General features: G+C 58.5%; 1 protein-coding gene across 2 annotated transcripts in view; it reads left to right on the top strand.

Annotated features, from left to right (window-relative positions):
* Positions 1-3927, top strand: part of LOC117868390 (peptide methionine sulfoxide reductase MsrA-like) — a 41897-nt gene extending 37970 nt beyond the window's left edge. For both annotated transcript variants that reach the window (XM_034754293.1, XM_034754294.1), the window contains exon 6: positions 1683-3927. In XM_034754293.1, the coding sequence (XP_034610184.1) occupies positions 1683-1859 (177 nt within the window). In that variant the 3' untranslated portion in view covers positions 1860-3927. The remainder of the gene's footprint in view (positions 1-1682) is intronic.
* The last annotated feature ends 12781 nt before the right edge of the window (positions 3928-16708 follow it).

Genomic DNA, 16708 nt, shown 5'->3' with positions numbered 1-16708 from the left:
CGTATCCCAGGGGCCTTAGCGCCTCGGCACCTGGGGCCGCTGTAAGAATTAGTTTGTGATGTGATGTGCGAGAACTTGTCTGTCCTTCCCCGGGCGGGTGCAGACGCATGTTCAGCCTCCCCCATTTCAGCAGCGGCATTTCCACCCTGGCGGGCTCCTCACTTCTGTCCGTTCCAGGCCGCAGGTCTGCTGGCTGAGCGGCTCCCGCTGGTGGGGGCCTGGCCGGTGCGGTGGAGCAGGCGTTCGGCGGGACGCTGTCTGAGACGCAGAGGGGTTCGTTCACGGCAGGCTGGAGAGGGGCGCCCCAGGGACGCCCTCCCTCGCCTCGTCTGGGTGGCTCTCTGCTCAGCACGCCTGGTGTTTTGCAGAGCGGGCGTGGAGGGGCCTGGCTTGGTCTGAGCTCAGACCCTGCAGAGGGGGGTTAGTGGTGGGGGTGAACTGCTCCCTTCTCACCCCACAGCCTGCCCTGCCCTTCCCCCTCTTTCCTTCCCTGCTGGGATCCCATGAGTCCAGCCTCCCCCCCCCCACACACACACTCTGGGGTGACGGATCTGCACCAGGGGCTTTGCTCACATAATGCCTCTGTTTGGGGGTGTTAGCCGGGTAGCCGCCAAGCCAGGCTTAGAACCCGTTAGGGAAATGGGTATCTTACAGCCCCCTTGTGGCCAGTCTGGTGTACTGCCACCCCTGCACAGTTCCCATTGGTATCCAGTGTGGGCCTAGCAGGGCTGGAGGAGACCCTCAGAAACACGGTTCTTGTCCATTGGCTCGGCGATGACAGCGGCTGCCTAAGGAAAGGGGGTGGCGGGTGCAGCCCGAGTCCTACATTTCTTCTCTGGCAGCCTGGCTGGTGCTCATCGGCTCCGGTTCTGTTATTCTGACACATGTTCACGGTGAGCCCATCGCTGAGGCGTCTGGGCTGGACGGGCAGGGAAGGTGCTGTGGGAGCTCTAGGTGGGTAGGGTTTGTGTTGGCTGAAGAGGTAGTTTGACACGAACACCTCAGGTCTCCCAGTGAGGCTAGCAGTTGCTGGCAGGTCTCTTCCTAGCCCACTCCTTCAAGTTCCTGCTCCTATTTTTAAGGTGGCTTCCTTTTGGGGGACTTGCCTAGCGGTCAGAGCAGGGGTCTGGGAGTCAGGACTCCTGGGTTCTATTCCCAGGCCTTCTTCAGCTGACTCGTCCAAGGCCATATACCAGTGTAAACCAGGGTTCACACCTGCTGCCTGCCTCCCCGGGGTGCTGCAGGGCTTAACTGCTGCACGTTGCTGGAGCTCTTGTTGGCCAAGAGTGTCCCTGAATGGAAGGGAATAGAAAACGCTTCCCGCCCCTCCCCCCTGATCAGATTCCCTCCCTGCCTACTGCGTATGCCCAGCGCCAGTCCCCGTGCCCCCCGCCCCTGCTCTGGGAAGGGGTCCTGGTGTCAGGGGAAGCAGTAGCTGCTGTCATTTCTCTCTCCCACTAGCTGCCCCTGGAGTTTGCCGGTGGTGTCCCTGCTGCGGTTCCTTTCCCCAGATCACATCACCGCCTCTGTCCCAAGCTCCCGGACTGGACCAGCGGGGAAGCCTGTGAGCTTCCCCCACAACGCCTGTCAACCTGTACGCCTGTCTCCTGCTGGGGATGCCGCTTGCTCCCCTTCCAGGAGCGCTAAGCTTGACATCCTTTCCTCCTGTCTCCTCCCGTTAGGAGCTGGCCAAACGGCAGCTGGGGCCCATCACCACTGAAATCCAGGCAGCCGGGGAGTTCTATTACGCAGAGGATTACCACCAGCAGTACCTGCACAAGAGCCCCAAGGGATACTGCGGCCAAAAGGGGACCGGCGTGGCCTGTCCCATCCGCCCCGCAGCTGAACAAGAGTCATGAAGGGAGTACGGCTGGGAGCCATGGCGATCAACACCCACGAGCAGTTGCCATGGGAACGGAAGCAGCCTAGTACCTCATTTTAAGCGCCCATCGGGAGCGCAGGTGGCTTTTCTTTTCCCGGCCACCTCTGGACCCAGCTGGATGGCCTGATTCACAGACGTGACGGGTTCTACACTGGGGAAATTGCCCTTTGAGTCCCTTCCTGCCCTGCGTTTCTGGATGGTTACCATAGCGCTGGGGATGTCCAAGGGTCTGAGCCCCGGCGAGGCACCAAGGTTCAGAGATCACCCCTCGGTCCTGGTCGCTTTGCGGTTGCCTCCAGGCTGAGGTGGGGGGTCTTGCCCTGGTCCCGTTGGCCCTGATTGAAGAGGAAGCCTCCTGGAGCTAATCCTGCACAACCACCAGCCTTCTGGCTCCTTGTCCTGATCTGCTCACACCTACGCCCCCCCCTTCCCTCCAGAGCATCCTCTGGGGTCACTCCGATTCACTGGGAGGCTGGAGCATAGGAGAGGGGGGTAACTCGCTTGCTAACCGCCTGGAGAATTTCCTTGCCACGGCCATTACAGCATCTGTCACACATGGACCAGCGGGACTGGCCGCGGGATGGGGCAACCTCGGCACCACAATGTGAGGCAAGGCCAAGAGTTTTGCTGCTGGATTTGGGGGGGGTCTGGACAGACTGGGGATGCAGGGACCTCGGGGCAGGCAGCAAACGCTCTGCTCTCTCCACCTGGCTTTGCTAGACCCCCCTGGGAAAGCTGCAACCCGCCCCTGCGGCCAGCTGGAGCCTCACCCCTCAGGTTTGGTGGAGAAGGAGCTGGGCCATCGCTGAAGGTGGTTGAGGCCTCCCCATGGAGAGAGCGGGGACCTATTAACTTGCAGCCGTTAGACTCCAGGCCAAGAAGCCCCCTCTTCTGGGGCTTAGCCCTGGCCTCTAGCCTCCCCCTCCCCCATCACCCTTGACAATGATACCAAAGCACCAAGTCTCCCAGCTCCACTGGTCTCCTGGATCCCCGGTGGCCCAGAGAATGAGACTCCCCAAGCAATGGACACAGGTGCAGGCCGGGTTAGCAACCAGCAGCCCTGCCCTTCCCATGAGCAGCAGGGTTTGTTAACGTGCTCCGGGGGCCAGCCGTGAATGGGGGGCGCTTGTAATGGGCTCTGCCCCAGGGGGCTGGGAAAGCAGTCACTGAATCCTGACTCGCTGTCTCTGGGCTCCCTTTGGTGCCTGGTTCGACCTCCTTCCAATCTGAACCCTACCAGGGGAGGAGAGACATCTCGTGGGCTGCTGTCTGCTCGCCTGTCCTTTACTCTCTGCTCTCCCACTGCCTGGGGAGCGATGCTAGCCTAGGGCTGTTCCTGCGCTCCCTGCTGGGGCTGCCCTAACTCATATGGTCCTGGGGGTCCCACCCCTCCGTCGGGATTCCCAGCCAGTGGCACACCCCCCAGCCACTTATTTCACTGACGGTTCCCCAGGAACCTGCAGTTCCCCCACCCCCGCATGTCAATTGCTTCCTCAGGGCCTGCTGGTGCCCTCTGAAGAGTTTGCTCCTTGCCCCTCACTGCAGTGATTGCCAGCCTGGCCTTGCCCTCTAGCTGGGCGGGAGATCAACTTCTTCCCTACGTCTGCCTGGCCCTGCGTCCTCCCTGAAGCCCCTGCCGGTCTTTCTCACCCAGCCTGCTCCGTCTGACAGGCTGCCCTGCCCCTGAGCTCCCATCACATGCTGCCCTGCCCATGCCCAAACCCACCACCCGGAAGGCAGATAACTAGGCACAGGTGGGGCTGAGCCCAGCTCCCCTTAAAGGGCCAGCCCCCCTCTCTCCCGCCCTGACAGCAGCAGCCACCACCCAGTCTGCACCAGCAAAGAGACCCTGTGCTCAGCGCCAGGGTTGCCTACTGCTGGCGGGGGAGAGGGCGTTGAACTCCCCTGGGCAGAGAGGTGGCGTTTAAATTGACGCTCACCCGGGTGAGGCCGGCCGTGTTCATAATTGGCCCCGTGCCATTTTGATCCTCTGCAATGATCCAGCGTCTCCTGGGCTGCGCTGAATAAATGAAGGGATCGATTTATTGACGGCAGGGGCTCGTGTTGTGTCTGGGCTGATGAATGTGTTGGTGTCTCTGCACTGATGCAGCTCCTAGCCTGGGTTGGGGATTGATGGGGGTGTGGGGGGCGGGGCGTGATGTTACAGGGGCTTGGGGTAAAAGGGCTAGTGTACAGCAGGCTCCAGCAGTCAAAGGTGCTGGCTTGCTCACCGCTCCCGTGCCTGGTGGTGCAGTTACAAGACGTTGCCCATTCAGCGCACAAGTGTGAAGTGCCCATGGCTTTCATGCTTGGGTAGAGAAAGGGGGAGTTAACTGGGCGTCAGATGTAACGAATCCTTGATAGCTCTTGATCTCTGCACCCCTTCGCCGCTAGCAATTTCCCGTTAGGTTCCTCCTGCCCTGAGAGCACAAACTCCTGCCTCTAGCGCCAGTGGTGAATCCCCATTAGCAGTATAGAATCTATGACACGCCCGGTGGGAAGTTCTCATTCTGTCCAGCAGAGGGCAGTAGTGCCCAGTACAGTCCGTGCGCCGTGACGGCTCCCCTGCGGCGCTTCCTTTCAGCAGCGAGGAGCTGTGATTCTTGGCCGGGAGGCCGAACTGGTGTGTGGGAGGAGGAAAAGAGCCATAAACCCGACCACCCACCGACGCTCCCTCGAAAGTCTGGCGGAGCCTGTCTGCCCTGAGTCTCCGTGGAAGTTACCTTGGCCGGGGCCCAGCAAAAGGGGACTCCCCCTGCCTCATGTTTCATCCCAGGGGGACACTTAAAGCACCACTGCAGTGCAGCTGCCACTCGCTGTAAAGCCCCGGAGAATGGGGGACCCATAGGGCCAACCCCCCCCCCAAAACTAGGCCAGAGGCCGGCCTCTTTCCTCAGCACCTCAGTGTTGATCTCCTCCTCTTTGCCTGCCCCATATCTTCCTCTCTGCCTGAGACCAGCTTTCCAGGCCCTGTCTGTGAGCGGGCAGCAGAAATCCCAAGGTCACGTCCACACAGGAGTGTCATATGGCTCCGGTCTCACGTGCAAAGGCCGCTAATGGGGATAGGGGTTGGGGAGAGAAGTAGGGGCGGGGATGGATTATTTGGAGGGGGAGGAATCTGGCCACGGCTGGTTTTAAAATAGAGCCTGTCCTTCTTGAATCGGGGCAAGTGATTGAACCGTTCATTGCCCTGGAATTCGCCTTGTTCATTTGGGCTCCGGCGTGGGCTCCCCCATGGCGGTGATGTGGGCACACTGCCAGCAGGTGGTGCTGTTACACTGGTCACTCCGCTCAATGCAGCCACGGCTAGCAAGTCACGCAAGTCCCCCCCTTAGAATAAGCCGGCCCTCCTAAGCATTTGTAGGCGATGGGATTTATTGGAGTGCTTTAAAAATAAAACACGGAGCTCTCGCCCTGCCCCTGAATCAGGCTGTGGAGGGGGCAAAATGGCTAAGAGGCAGAGGCTTTCAATAGAGGCCTCTTAATTGAATTCCGATAAGCAGGGGAGTGGGTTTTGCTTTGATTTGGGGTGGGGGCGGGAGATTGGCTGGCTCAGAATTCATCTTCATTAAAGCCTGCCGTGTGCCAGGCTTCGACCGGGAAGGTGCCCTGCCCCTGGCATCCTTGAGCAGCGGGCCCGAGAATCCAGGCCTAAGTTTTATGTCTGCCATAAAAATGATATTGACTCACTTTGGTCTGCCATGTATCTGGACGGAGGGGTTTCCCTCCTCCATCTATAACCGGCTTTAATACAGGGGACAATCTCAGCCAGATTTCTGTGCCCATCTACACTACTTTCTGTTTCTAAAAGCTCTCCTAGCCTCCCCCCCCCCAAGAGCTCTTAATGCTTCTATTCTGTAGAGTGGGAGGACAGGTAGTTCCATCCCTGTAGCCTCCAAAGGGTTAATCAGGTTATTTATCTTTCAGCAGGTGCAGCTAGTCCCCGTGGAGTAGACGCTCAGGGTGTGTGGGCTGGCTTGCATCAGTGCTGGGGCATGTCCCAGCTGTGGCTGTGACTCACAGGGTAGGTCACCAATGCAGGGAGTTGGGTGGGTTTCAGCCTGGCTTCCCCCCCGCCAGCGGTGGTCCTCTCGAAAGCCTCCTGCACAACGGAGCGTTTCTGCTGCACAAGGGTCTCTGGGTGCCAAGGGCAGGGTTGGAGCAGGTCAGCAGGGAGGTGTGTTGGCTATGCCGGAGGACGGAGGCTTGCCCAGCACTCAGCTGTGTCCTTTCCCTACCTGTGGCACCACAGAATAATACCTAGCTCTTCTAGAGCCGCTCTCAAAGTATTTTGCAGATGGGGAAACTGAGGCATGGGGAGGGAAGTGACTTGCCTACACTTAGCCAGCAGCAGAGCTAGGAACAGAACCTAGGTCTCCTGAGTGCCAATCCAGTGCGTTATCCACTAGCCAGGGGTTCTCAACTTTTTTGTTTCTGAGCCCCCACCCCCCATGCTATAAAAACTCCATGGCCCACCTGTGCCACAGTAACTGGTTTCCTGCATATAAAAGCCAGAGCTGGCATGAGTGGGTACCAAGCCAGACAAGTGCCTGGGCCCCGCAAAGCTAAGTTCTCAGGACTCAGCTTCAGCCCTGGGTAGCAGGGCTCGGGGCGCTGGGCTACAGCCCCATGTGGCGGGCTTCAGCTAGTCACCTAAGAGGATAAGAGCCTACTACAGTGAGCAGCTAGTAGAGTGTCTCCCTCAGCTCCAGCACTAGAGGCATAAGCCATCAGAGATAAAGATCCCAGACTCTATTCCTGCCCAGGGAGCCATGGGGGTGGGGGGATATTGCCCTTAGAGATGGGAAAGCCCCTGGGAGGGTGTTTCCCAGGACTTTAGTTTAACTGTCTGATGAGGACCATTGTCGCATTTATAACCAGTGAACCAAACTCCACCTCCACTGAAGTCAGTGAACTTACAGCAGGGGTGAACTTGGCCCGTGGGCCTCTCTGTCCGTGCCCTGCTGACCTCTGCTCCCTGCTTTCATGTCCTTGGGGCTGAGCCCACGCTCCCCCCGCCCTCCCCCCAGCTGTCCGGCACGTGCGAACACAGTGCCATTCGAGCCTGTGTTATGAGTCCCGGCCAGCTCCCTTGGGGCCACTGCCTGCCTCTTGGAACAGGTGGGAGCGTTGGCGGCGCCAAGGATTGCTGATGCCTGACCCCACCCCTCCAGGCCTCGTGGGAGCAGGGAATGGGTGGCCATTGGCTCATCTGATATCCAACAGCACCTGCCCTATGTGCCACAGTGTCCCTGAACCCAGGAGGTGGGATGTGGTGCTCACACTGCCCGGGGGCTGGGGACTTGCCCTGCACTTGCTGGAGGTCAGCTTTGCTGCCCTAGCCCCAGGGCCGGTGCAAGGATATTTTGCACCCTAGGCAAAACTTCCACCTTGCGCCCCCTCCCCCCAGAGCATAGTTTATTATAAACTGTCAAAAATGAATACTGCATAATGGGGCGTTGTTCATTAGAATTCATCCAAGGGGGTCAGAGGAGATGATCACAACGGTCCCTTCTGGACGGGGGGAACCTATGAGCAAGGAGGAGGCTGAGAATGCCCCCAGCTCGCAGGGTCTCTAAATGTTCCCAGGCTCTGAGTACTTCGCTCTCCGGGGGGGCAAGGAGGGCAGAGCCGGGCTCTCCCAGGGAGCGGGTGAGGATCTCCCTGGGGATCAGGGCCGGCTCCCCGCATTGGTGTTTGGAAACGGCACCTGCGCCAGCCCTATCCCCTCCATCGCTCTGTGGGGTTTAGTTTCACTTTCCCTTACCCCAGGAGGCGGCTGGGCCCTGCCCCAGCCGCAGCGCATTGGAGGGCGAAGCTCACCTGAACTCAGGACCGCGTCCTACCTCCCCCAATGGCTCCGTCCCTCGGCCGCGTTGGTCGCCGCGCCTGGCCGGCTGCCTCCTCCTTGCTCCGCCGCAGGCTCCCACTGACTGTCCTGCACGGCGCCCCTTGCTATGGGGGCGGGTTTGTTATGGAGGCCTCACTCCCCGCCCTGCCCCGCTCAGCTGATTCCCGTGACACCGGACACCGCTTTTTGGCACCCCTAAATCTTGGCACTGTAGGCAGCCGCCTAGTTCGCCTAGTGGTTACACTGGTCCTGCCTAGCCCCCTTGCCTCTCCCCTCCCTGCCCCGGCCCAACTGTCACCTCTGGGTGCTGAAGGGCCCAGCAGATAGTCCCTGCCGTCAGTGCAATCAAAGGCAGCTCTAGATTTCCTCCCTCATCCCCACCTGCAGTTGCTCAATTCCTGCTGTGAAGCTTGTTAGCTGGGCCTTGAGGCCCCGGCCTCTCCACGTTTCGCGCCCTGCTCTGGGCCAGGCCTTGTAAATCAGCCGGGCCTCCCCAGCCACCCCCCCCCCACACATACACACACTTGCTTAGCCCCCTGCCTGCTGACGGCCCCTTATGGCTGGATCTCAAAGCATTTACAAAGGAAGCGAAGGACTGTCTCATCCCCACTTGCCAGGAAACCGAAGCACGCAGCCAGGAGGGGACTGGCCCGTGGTCACACCATGAGTTGGTGGTAGAGCAGACTCCAGGCCTCCTGTGCTCTGGCCACTGACCGACGCTTCTGCAGCGCCGATGTCGGTGAGAGGGGCGTGATGGCATCGGAAACAGCGAGACCCTGCGTAGCCCCCGGTCCTGAACCCTTGGGGGAAATGGAGTTTGGGCGTGTAGTGGAGCAGAGCAGGGCGGGTGTCTGGTAGGAGGCCAGTGACTAGTGAAACAGTCCCTAATCACAAAACCCCCTTTTCCCTGGCCTCTCCTCTCCCCCATAGTGAGGGGGGATTTGATAGCAGCCTTCAACTACCTGAAGGGGGGTTCCAAAGAGGATGGATCTAGACCAGGGGTCGACAACCTTTCAGAAGTGGTGTGCCGAGTCTTCATTTATTCACTCTGATTTAAGGTTTTGCGTGCCAGTCATACATTTTAACGTTTTTTAGGTCTCTTTCTATAAGTCTATAATAGATAACTAAACTATTGTTGTATGTAAAGTAAATAAGTTTTTTAAAATGTTTAAAAAGCTTCATTTAAAATTAAATTAAAATGCAGAGCCCCGCCCCCCCCCGACCGATGGCCAGGATCCAGGCAGTGTGAGTGCCACTGAAAATCAGCTCGCATGCCGCCTTTGGCACGCGTGCCATAGGTTGCCTACCCCTGATCTAGACTGTTGTCAGTGGTGGCAGATGACAGAACAAGGAGGAATGGTCTCAAGTTGCAGTGGGGGAGGTCTAGGTTGGATATTAGGAAAAGCTTTTTCACTAGGAGGGTGGTGACGCTCTGGAATGGGTTCCCTAGGGAGGTGGTGGAATCTCCATCCTTAGAGGTTTTTAAGGTCAGGCTTAACAAAGCCCTGGCTGGGATGATTTAGTTGGGGATTGGTCCTGCTTTGAGCAGGGGGTTGGACTAGATGATCTCCTGAGGTCTCTTCCAACCCTGATAGTCTTTGATTCTATGATACCACAATTGTACCAACCCCCCCGCCCCAGCCCCATTCTACAGGCCATCCGAACGCCCAGCTGGGTGAGTGCGCCTGGCCCCTGTTACCCTAAGCAGCTGAACACCTCCAAGCCTTTACTGTATTCATCACCCCAGGCCTCCTGCGTTGTGCCCTAGCCTTTGGGCCACCCTTGCTTTATGGCTGACGGGCGCAGCTGCCCATCCTCGATCTGCCCTGTCAGTGCAGCGGGTGTCTGGCACCAGGCGGTTCCTTTCAGAATCTGTAAAGGGTCATTTCAAAAAGACTCCATGGTTGCCTTGGCTTCCGAATTTGTCCTTGCCCCATTGGCAACAGCCGATGGTTCTCTCTCCTCTTGTGTCTCTGCACCAGCCACCAGTTCAGAACAATTGCTGACGGGTGTCCTTTAAATGGAAGAAGAAAAGAGCACATGCCCGCCCCAGGAAAACAGCCTGTCAATTGAGGTTAGAAGCTCAAACGCCCCGTGCTGGTTGGAAACTCCAGGTGATTCACAACAGGAAATGTGTGTGTGTGAGAGAGACAGGTGCACGAGAGATGGGAGGAGGGTGAGTCAGAGCCTGCGGCCAGGAGGGGCGATGGGAAGATCTGCTGGCATGTAGCTCTCTCAAGGGGTGGGTAGAGCACCTGGGCTGTTTTACTGCGTGTAGGGAGGGGCCCCACTGATCTGGCTCCAAACTTTCCCCTGAGGGCAGCTGAGCAACTAGCAGTGGGTGGCTGCTTAGAGAGACAGTGTAGCCTAGTGGAAGGGGTCCAAGCCTGGAGGTCTGGGGTCTGTTCTCTGACCTTGGAAAAAGTCACCTCCTCCTTCTGTCTGGTCCATAGATTCAAAGACTAAGGGACCAGCCAGTCTTTTCTGGCACAGCTAACCCTTGCCTGGATTGTAAAAGGAGAATTCACCACAACCACGAGTGGTGACCTACCCACACTGTTAGATGTACACCGTATTTCACCCTCTGCCTGTCTTGTTGGTGGCATGTGAGCTCCTTGGGGCAGGGAGTCCTGTGGCACCTTTAAGACTAACAGAAGTATTGGGAGCATAAGCGTTCGTGGGTAAGAACCTAACTTCTTCAGATGCAAGAAGTGAGGTTCTTACCCACGAAAGCTTATGCTCCCAATACTTCTGTTAGTCTTAAAGGTGCCACAGGACCCTCTGTTGCTTTTTACAGATTCAGACTAACACGGCTACCCCTCTGATACCTGGGGCAGGGAGTGTGTGTCTGTACAGTACCTAGCGCAATGGGTTGGAAGCTCTGGGTGTTGCCAAATGACTGAGGGAGGCTCCAATGAGCCCAGCATTGGGACTGAGTCTGGAGCCGTGGGGTGCTTCGATTCAGGGTGTGGTCGTGTCTGTCCCGGGAACGCCACAGGAAGCTGATGGACCCGGCCCTCCCAGCCCAGCCAGCTGCATGGGAGGTGGAGATGGAGCTAGTATTTGACCCTGGTTTACAGGGAAGCTCCCTAGAAAACTGCCTGTCCATCCTCCCTCCACAGCTGTATTGTTTGATCGTAGCCCTCCAGGATGGCAAGGCAGCTGCGGCTGGCTCCTTGACCTGGCCTCTCTTCCCACACCCGGACGTTCCCAGGGGCCAAGTGACCCAGGCACTGTGTTTCTGGAGGAATGGCCCCCCCCGCCACGTCAGCCCTGGCTATGTCGCGGGCGGGGGGAACTCTTTGACACGGTGACCATATTCTAGCCATCGAAGGCACCTCCGGAGCTGCCTCGGGCCGGGCGAGTTGAGGCAGGCGTTGGGGCTGCAGGGAGACCCGGGGCTGCCGCTCGTGCTGCAGCCAGAATTTCATGGTTTAAACTCTTGCTTTAATCTGAGTCTGCAACGGGAACTCCGATCCCTTTGAGTGGCTGGGGGCGTGTGGGGGGGGTTCTGTTTAAAGCCTGGAGGAAGATGATAGACCAATCGCAACGGCCAGGCCTGGCACACGCGGCTCGATCTCTACCAATGCGGCTGGGTCCTTCTGAGTCGCAGGCCTCCCGGCGCAGCTCGACCAGCGTGCAGCAGGCACTGCTGGGCCAGTCCCGGGCGTGCCCGTTGGGCTGAGCACCACAGGCCCCCTGCTTTCTAGTGTCAGGCTCTCCGAGTCCTCGGCCAATGCCCCTTGACCCCGCTTGGGGAAGTGGGCGTGAAGGCCGGGCCTGTTCAGCACACGCTGTCCCTGGGCGGTGTGTCTGTCTCTCATGCCTCTCTTGCTGCAGCTGGCGTTGTACATTGGGGGGGGGGGGGGGGGCGGGGAGGGTGTTAATGAGGGAACAACAGGAAGCTTCAGTCTTTTATTAGCTGCTGCGCTTTGCAGCTGGAGGTGAGTAATCTGATCTCTGCGGCGTCCTGTTTGCTCCTCTGAGCCCCGTTCCTCCACTCCCACTCACCTGCCGCTGGACCAGCCGCGACCCACACCCTCCCCTCCCGCCCACGCACGCCCCTCCCCTCCCCGGCGCTCCCCGGCCCCCCACGTGCCCTCGCACAGCTGCCACAGTTACCAGGAAAGCAGCTGCCGGGGCTCTGGCGAGCGCTGGGCTAGCGGCAGCGCCTCGCTGACGCCCACTCACGTCCTGTGTGGAGCCGGCACGGCGGCAGCCCCCCCTTTCCTGACGCGCTTCTTGTTTCCGTGCGACCTGCCCTCGAGCCGGTGCAGCTCAGGCGCGAACTCAGAGGCCCACCTCGGCGCGCTCGCGGTCTGAGCAAGCGGCCGGGGCCTTCCTCCCACGCGGGGCTTGGCCAGTTGATGCCCACGTCAGAGACCGTGTGGGACGCTGCCCCTTTAAATTGGCATTCAGGGCAGGGCAGAACCGAAGGAGCATGGAGTTGGTTCGCCTCTAGGTTCAACTTCCCCGGCTTGTGACCATCTGGGGACCCGGAGGGGAGGAGGCTGGTGGCGGCTCAAATCGGTGCCGGAGGACGGGCGTTGATGTTGCACATTCCACCGCCGATGGGTGCTCGTTGGCGCCCCGCCATTAGCACAGAGACCAAGGAACGAGTGTGGGCAACGTCCCGCGTCCCCCCACATCGGGCGGCACAGCCACCGATTGCTGGATTCTAGCTTGGCGCAGCGGCCGGTGGGCAGGGTTCTGCTCAGTGTTCCCCCCTCGGGCCCTGGTTGTTCTCCGATGACCTCCCATGCCCACAGGGGCTGGAACTGGTTGCCAGGATATCCAGGGTTTGCAGTTTGGTGCAATGGCTCTCAGCTCCCCCATTTACAAATTGTTCCAGCCCCCCTGGCCCTGCCTGTTTTTTGCATTCTTTGCCCCAGTAATTCCCTGATCCCAGTTCTTTCATAGCGTTCCCCCTCCTTACGTTTTTGTGGAGGGGTGGCTACGGGGGGTCTCTTTGGGGGCCCCCCAGCCCTCCAGGGATCACCCAGACTGCCCTCTCCCCTCCGGTTCATTCGGGGAGGCAGAATGATAGGGTCCAGGTGAGGGAAGCTTCTCCCACCCACACCTGCTATGGGGAAGTGACCCTCACTCTCCAGTGTCAGCTCCACCCCTTTGCACTGGCCTCGGGGTAATTAGGGTACATTTAAAAAAGAAAAACCTCAGCTGTGTGGCGGGGGGGCGTTTGAGCCATAGTAGCAGAGCACAATGCTCTACAGAAAGGCTTTGTGGGCCTCCCCTCCTGGTCTTCCCTGGCATTAACACAGTCATCCTCCCAGAACCCACCTGGGGCAGATAACTGTCACCTCCAGCTGGGGAAACTGAGGCACTGAGCGGTGACAGGACTCCCCCAGGATTGCAGGGGGAGTCACGCGCAGGACACAAATCGCTTGACTCCCAGCCCGCCGGTTTAACCAGTAGGCCATGCTTCCATGGGACATCGTACCCACCTGCGAGGGGAGAGATGGGCAATGTACCAGCCTACAGCCCGGAGCAAAGGGAGAGCTGTGTTGTCGTGCCCCATGCACTTCCTGCCTGTATGTCCCTTTGCCCTCCCCTTCCCAGGCGGAGGGGGGCTGCCCATGGAGAGGTGGCTGGGTTCTCCTCCAATGCAAACACTGCTGCTGCAGGCTGTCTGGCACCGGCGCTCAGTGGGGCACGGAGCAGCGGGAGCTGCAGCCGGGCCGTGGCGTTGAGGGTATCTCAGGCCAGCCTTGTGCCCAGCTACACCCTGTCGGGTGTTGGAAGATGAGGCCAGGGCCAATTCACTGTGCAGGTCACCACATAAGGCAACCTTTGCCCAATGACTCTCTGGGACTGAGAGGGCATGTGCGGCTATTGCAACTGGAACAAGGCATTGGGGAGGAGCCGGGCTGTATTCTCCCGGTCCCTTGCTGTGACTCCATCGGCCTACCCCTGGTGATTTCAGCTGCTGTCGGCCCTCAGCCCCTCCCCAGCTCTCCTCCAGCATTGCAGCGTATTGCATCACCACCGACCCCCCCAGCTCTGCGCGTGGAGACAGACAGCGCTCGCTCACAGACGCTCTGCTCCCCAGCTGTGCAGGGATCCAATCTGATAAAGGAACCCAGATGCTGCCAGGCGGGTGCCGAGAAGATGCCGCTGGGGCCTGTCTCCAAAGAGGAGCTGCCACATTGCAGTAAGCGTGGGCAATGCCGGGGCAAGCTGCTTCCGGGCTGCCCTGCCAAGTGGCTCAAAAGGATCATTGTTACAGGAGCTTTGTCACACTAGGGGCCCATTTTGCTCCTTGGCCTCTCCGTATTATTATTTATATTCCAGCAGTGCTGAGAGATCGGGGCCCCAGTGCACGAGGTGCTGCACAGACACGGAGTGAGAGCCAGCCCCTGCCCCAAAGAGCTTCCGTGGGAGAGGGAATGAGTTGCCCAAAGCCCCTGGCAGAGCTGGGAATAAAACCTTGGTCTCCTGGTGCCCAGCCCACTGCCCCCTCCACTAGACCCCCACTGTGTGCTAAAGTAACTAACCAGGGGGCCCATTAATGCCATGTGTTTTTTTCCTTTTTTTAACGTTCACACCTGTCTACTAGGAAGACGCTGCTCGGAGTCCGCCCAGTTCATTGTTGCTGGGCGTGGATCGGTGGCTCCGTATTCCACTAGCAACCACCGAGGAGCCTGATTTCCTAGGATCCCCCCTCCCCTCAGTCACTATGGACCAAATCCTGACCTTGGGTCTTTGGCAGGCTGGTGCTGCCCTTGCCTGGCAGGAGTGTGAACCCCAGGCATGGCCGTGCCAGTGCTCCCCAGGCACAGAGCCCATCCCTCCCCCTAGCAGGGCTCTTGGAGGTGACATCTGCCCCTCAGGCCTGGGGAGGGGCTCTGGATCCCTTACAGCTACCAGTCATAGGGGAATCTTCACAGGGGGCACATGCCCAAACAGCATAGTCCTAACTAACAGCTCCAGACTGGAGTCAAACCACCGACCCTCTCCAGGAAAAGCCGGGGGAGCCCTCCCCCCCAAACTACCCACTGAAAGCATCAAGCCCCCGCATGCCTGCAGTGCAAACCAGCCATGCACCTGTCTTACCCCATCAGGTGGTGATTGCTGTTGGCTTCCGGGCACTCAGCCCTACACCTGTGTGACTCAGAGCAGAATCTAGTTATGTGCCTCTTGGGCTTCACAAAGCCACCAAGGACTCAGATAACCTTCTCTACGCTGGGAGATGACCCATGGCAGGCAATAGGCATCGATTCCTGGAATTGAAAATGGTTTGGCCGCCACAGTAGACAGAGGCTAGGGTTTCTGTTTTAAAAGTGTAGCCAGAACCCTCGTGTCTTAGGGTGTGTCTACACTGCAGTCAGGGGTGTGATGGCTGCAGGTGCAGACAAGCCCAGACTAGTTTTACCCTAGCTGACTCGAGCACCAATAGCAGTGATGCTACGGCAGCCCAAGCTGCAATGTGGACTAGCCTCCCAGTAAGCGCCCAGGCTCTCGGGCGGGCTTGCATGCAGCGGGCCAACTCCCTCGCTGCCTTTTGCAGTAGTAAGGCTGTTAACCCCAGTGCTAATTTCCCCTTTGAGTAACGTATCTTCCGCCCACCCAAAATTCCTGCTAAAACGTCAATTGGTGGCAGTCGTCTTCGCCTCCTGCCCCAAATGGTTGGGTAAATCCAGGATTGCTGGCCCCAAGCATTCGATTCAAAAGTGATGAGTCAGGCTGCAAAAGAAAAAGAAAAAAGACCTTGGCTTAGAAATCATGAGAGTGTTGTAGGCTAATAAATGTCACAATGTAGTGGCCTTGTGGGGGTTTTGTGTTGGTGGAGAAAAACTTGAAAACACAAAGTTAGAAGCTCTGTTTTTTTACTGGAAGCTGTGATTCTCACATAATCACGTGACTCCAGGAGCTGGGTCTTGAAGAGAAACTCCAAGTAGCATGAGACTTGCGATACAATTGCTAGAGCTGGGTGACGGGGTGTGCTCCCCCCCCCACACACACACACATGGCCTGAGCAGGTTAAAAAGGGCCAATTAACCTGGTAGGCTGCCCCTGGGGGAGAGCCAGGGTCTGATTAAGTCTAATTGATGATGAAGCCCAGCTGGGCAAGGGCAGGCTGGGGTTTGTATCAAGCCAGGAAGTTGCGAGGAGGAGGGTACAGGGAGGGGTTCTCCAGACACTCCCTAGACTAGAGACACGGGGAGTTGGCTAGGGACAAGGCGGATTTCTAGGGGAAGTGTAAGTCCTGGGATCTGGCTCTGGACTAGGGACTAGTGAGAAGCTGAGATGGGTGAAGTAGCCCCTGGGAGCAGAGGAAGCTTAGGCTGGTAAATCCAGAGATGAGCCAGGAGAGGGAGAAATAAGGTAGGAAGGCGCCCAGGGAAACGAAGCCCTGGCTGGGATGATTTAGCGGAGGTTGGTCCTGCTTTGAGCAGGGGGTTGGACTAGATACCTCCTGAGGTCCCTTCCAACCCTGATAGTCTATGATTCTATGAAACAGCTGCCAGACCGAGAGAGAGCTAATCCCCAGCCCCAAGGAGGCGCCCCAGCAGCGAGTGCAAGCTGGCCACGCTTTGAAATGTCTCTGTGCACCATGAGCTGCTGTCACCTTGCTCAGCACCGTGCCGCCTAGCAGCCGGCTGGGGCGTTGTCCTCTCCTGACTATCGCCTGCTGAATCGCTGACGCCACTTCTGGCATCAGCGTGTGCTTTCCTCGGAGGCCTCCTGTCCAAATGCCGTGTAACCAGATGGGGCGTAGGGTGCTCCAGGCACTGAAATCTGCATGCGGGCTCGTCTTTGGAAGGCATCATGTGAAGCTGTGAGTCTCCACGCTCCCAGCTGGCTGGATCGCTGCACTTTTAAATACCCATGAATGGAAAGGACGTGGGCAGATGAAGACGGTACGAATGGCCAAGGCGGAATTACCATCGCCCTGTGTGTCATTAGAGACGCCTTTTCGATCTCGCATTTCAGGATGGCTTAAGTGGCTTACAGGA

The sequence above is a fragment of the Trachemys scripta genome, chromosome 20 (assembly GCF_013100865.1).
Source record: "Trachemys scripta elegans isolate TJP31775 chromosome 20, CAS_Tse_1.0, whole genome shotgun sequence".
Taxonomy (NCBI): domain Eukaryota; kingdom Metazoa; phylum Chordata; order Testudines; family Emydidae; genus Trachemys; species Trachemys scripta.
The sequence above is the reverse complement of the archived record's forward strand: the minus strand, read 5'-3'. Positions and strand labels throughout refer to the sequence as shown.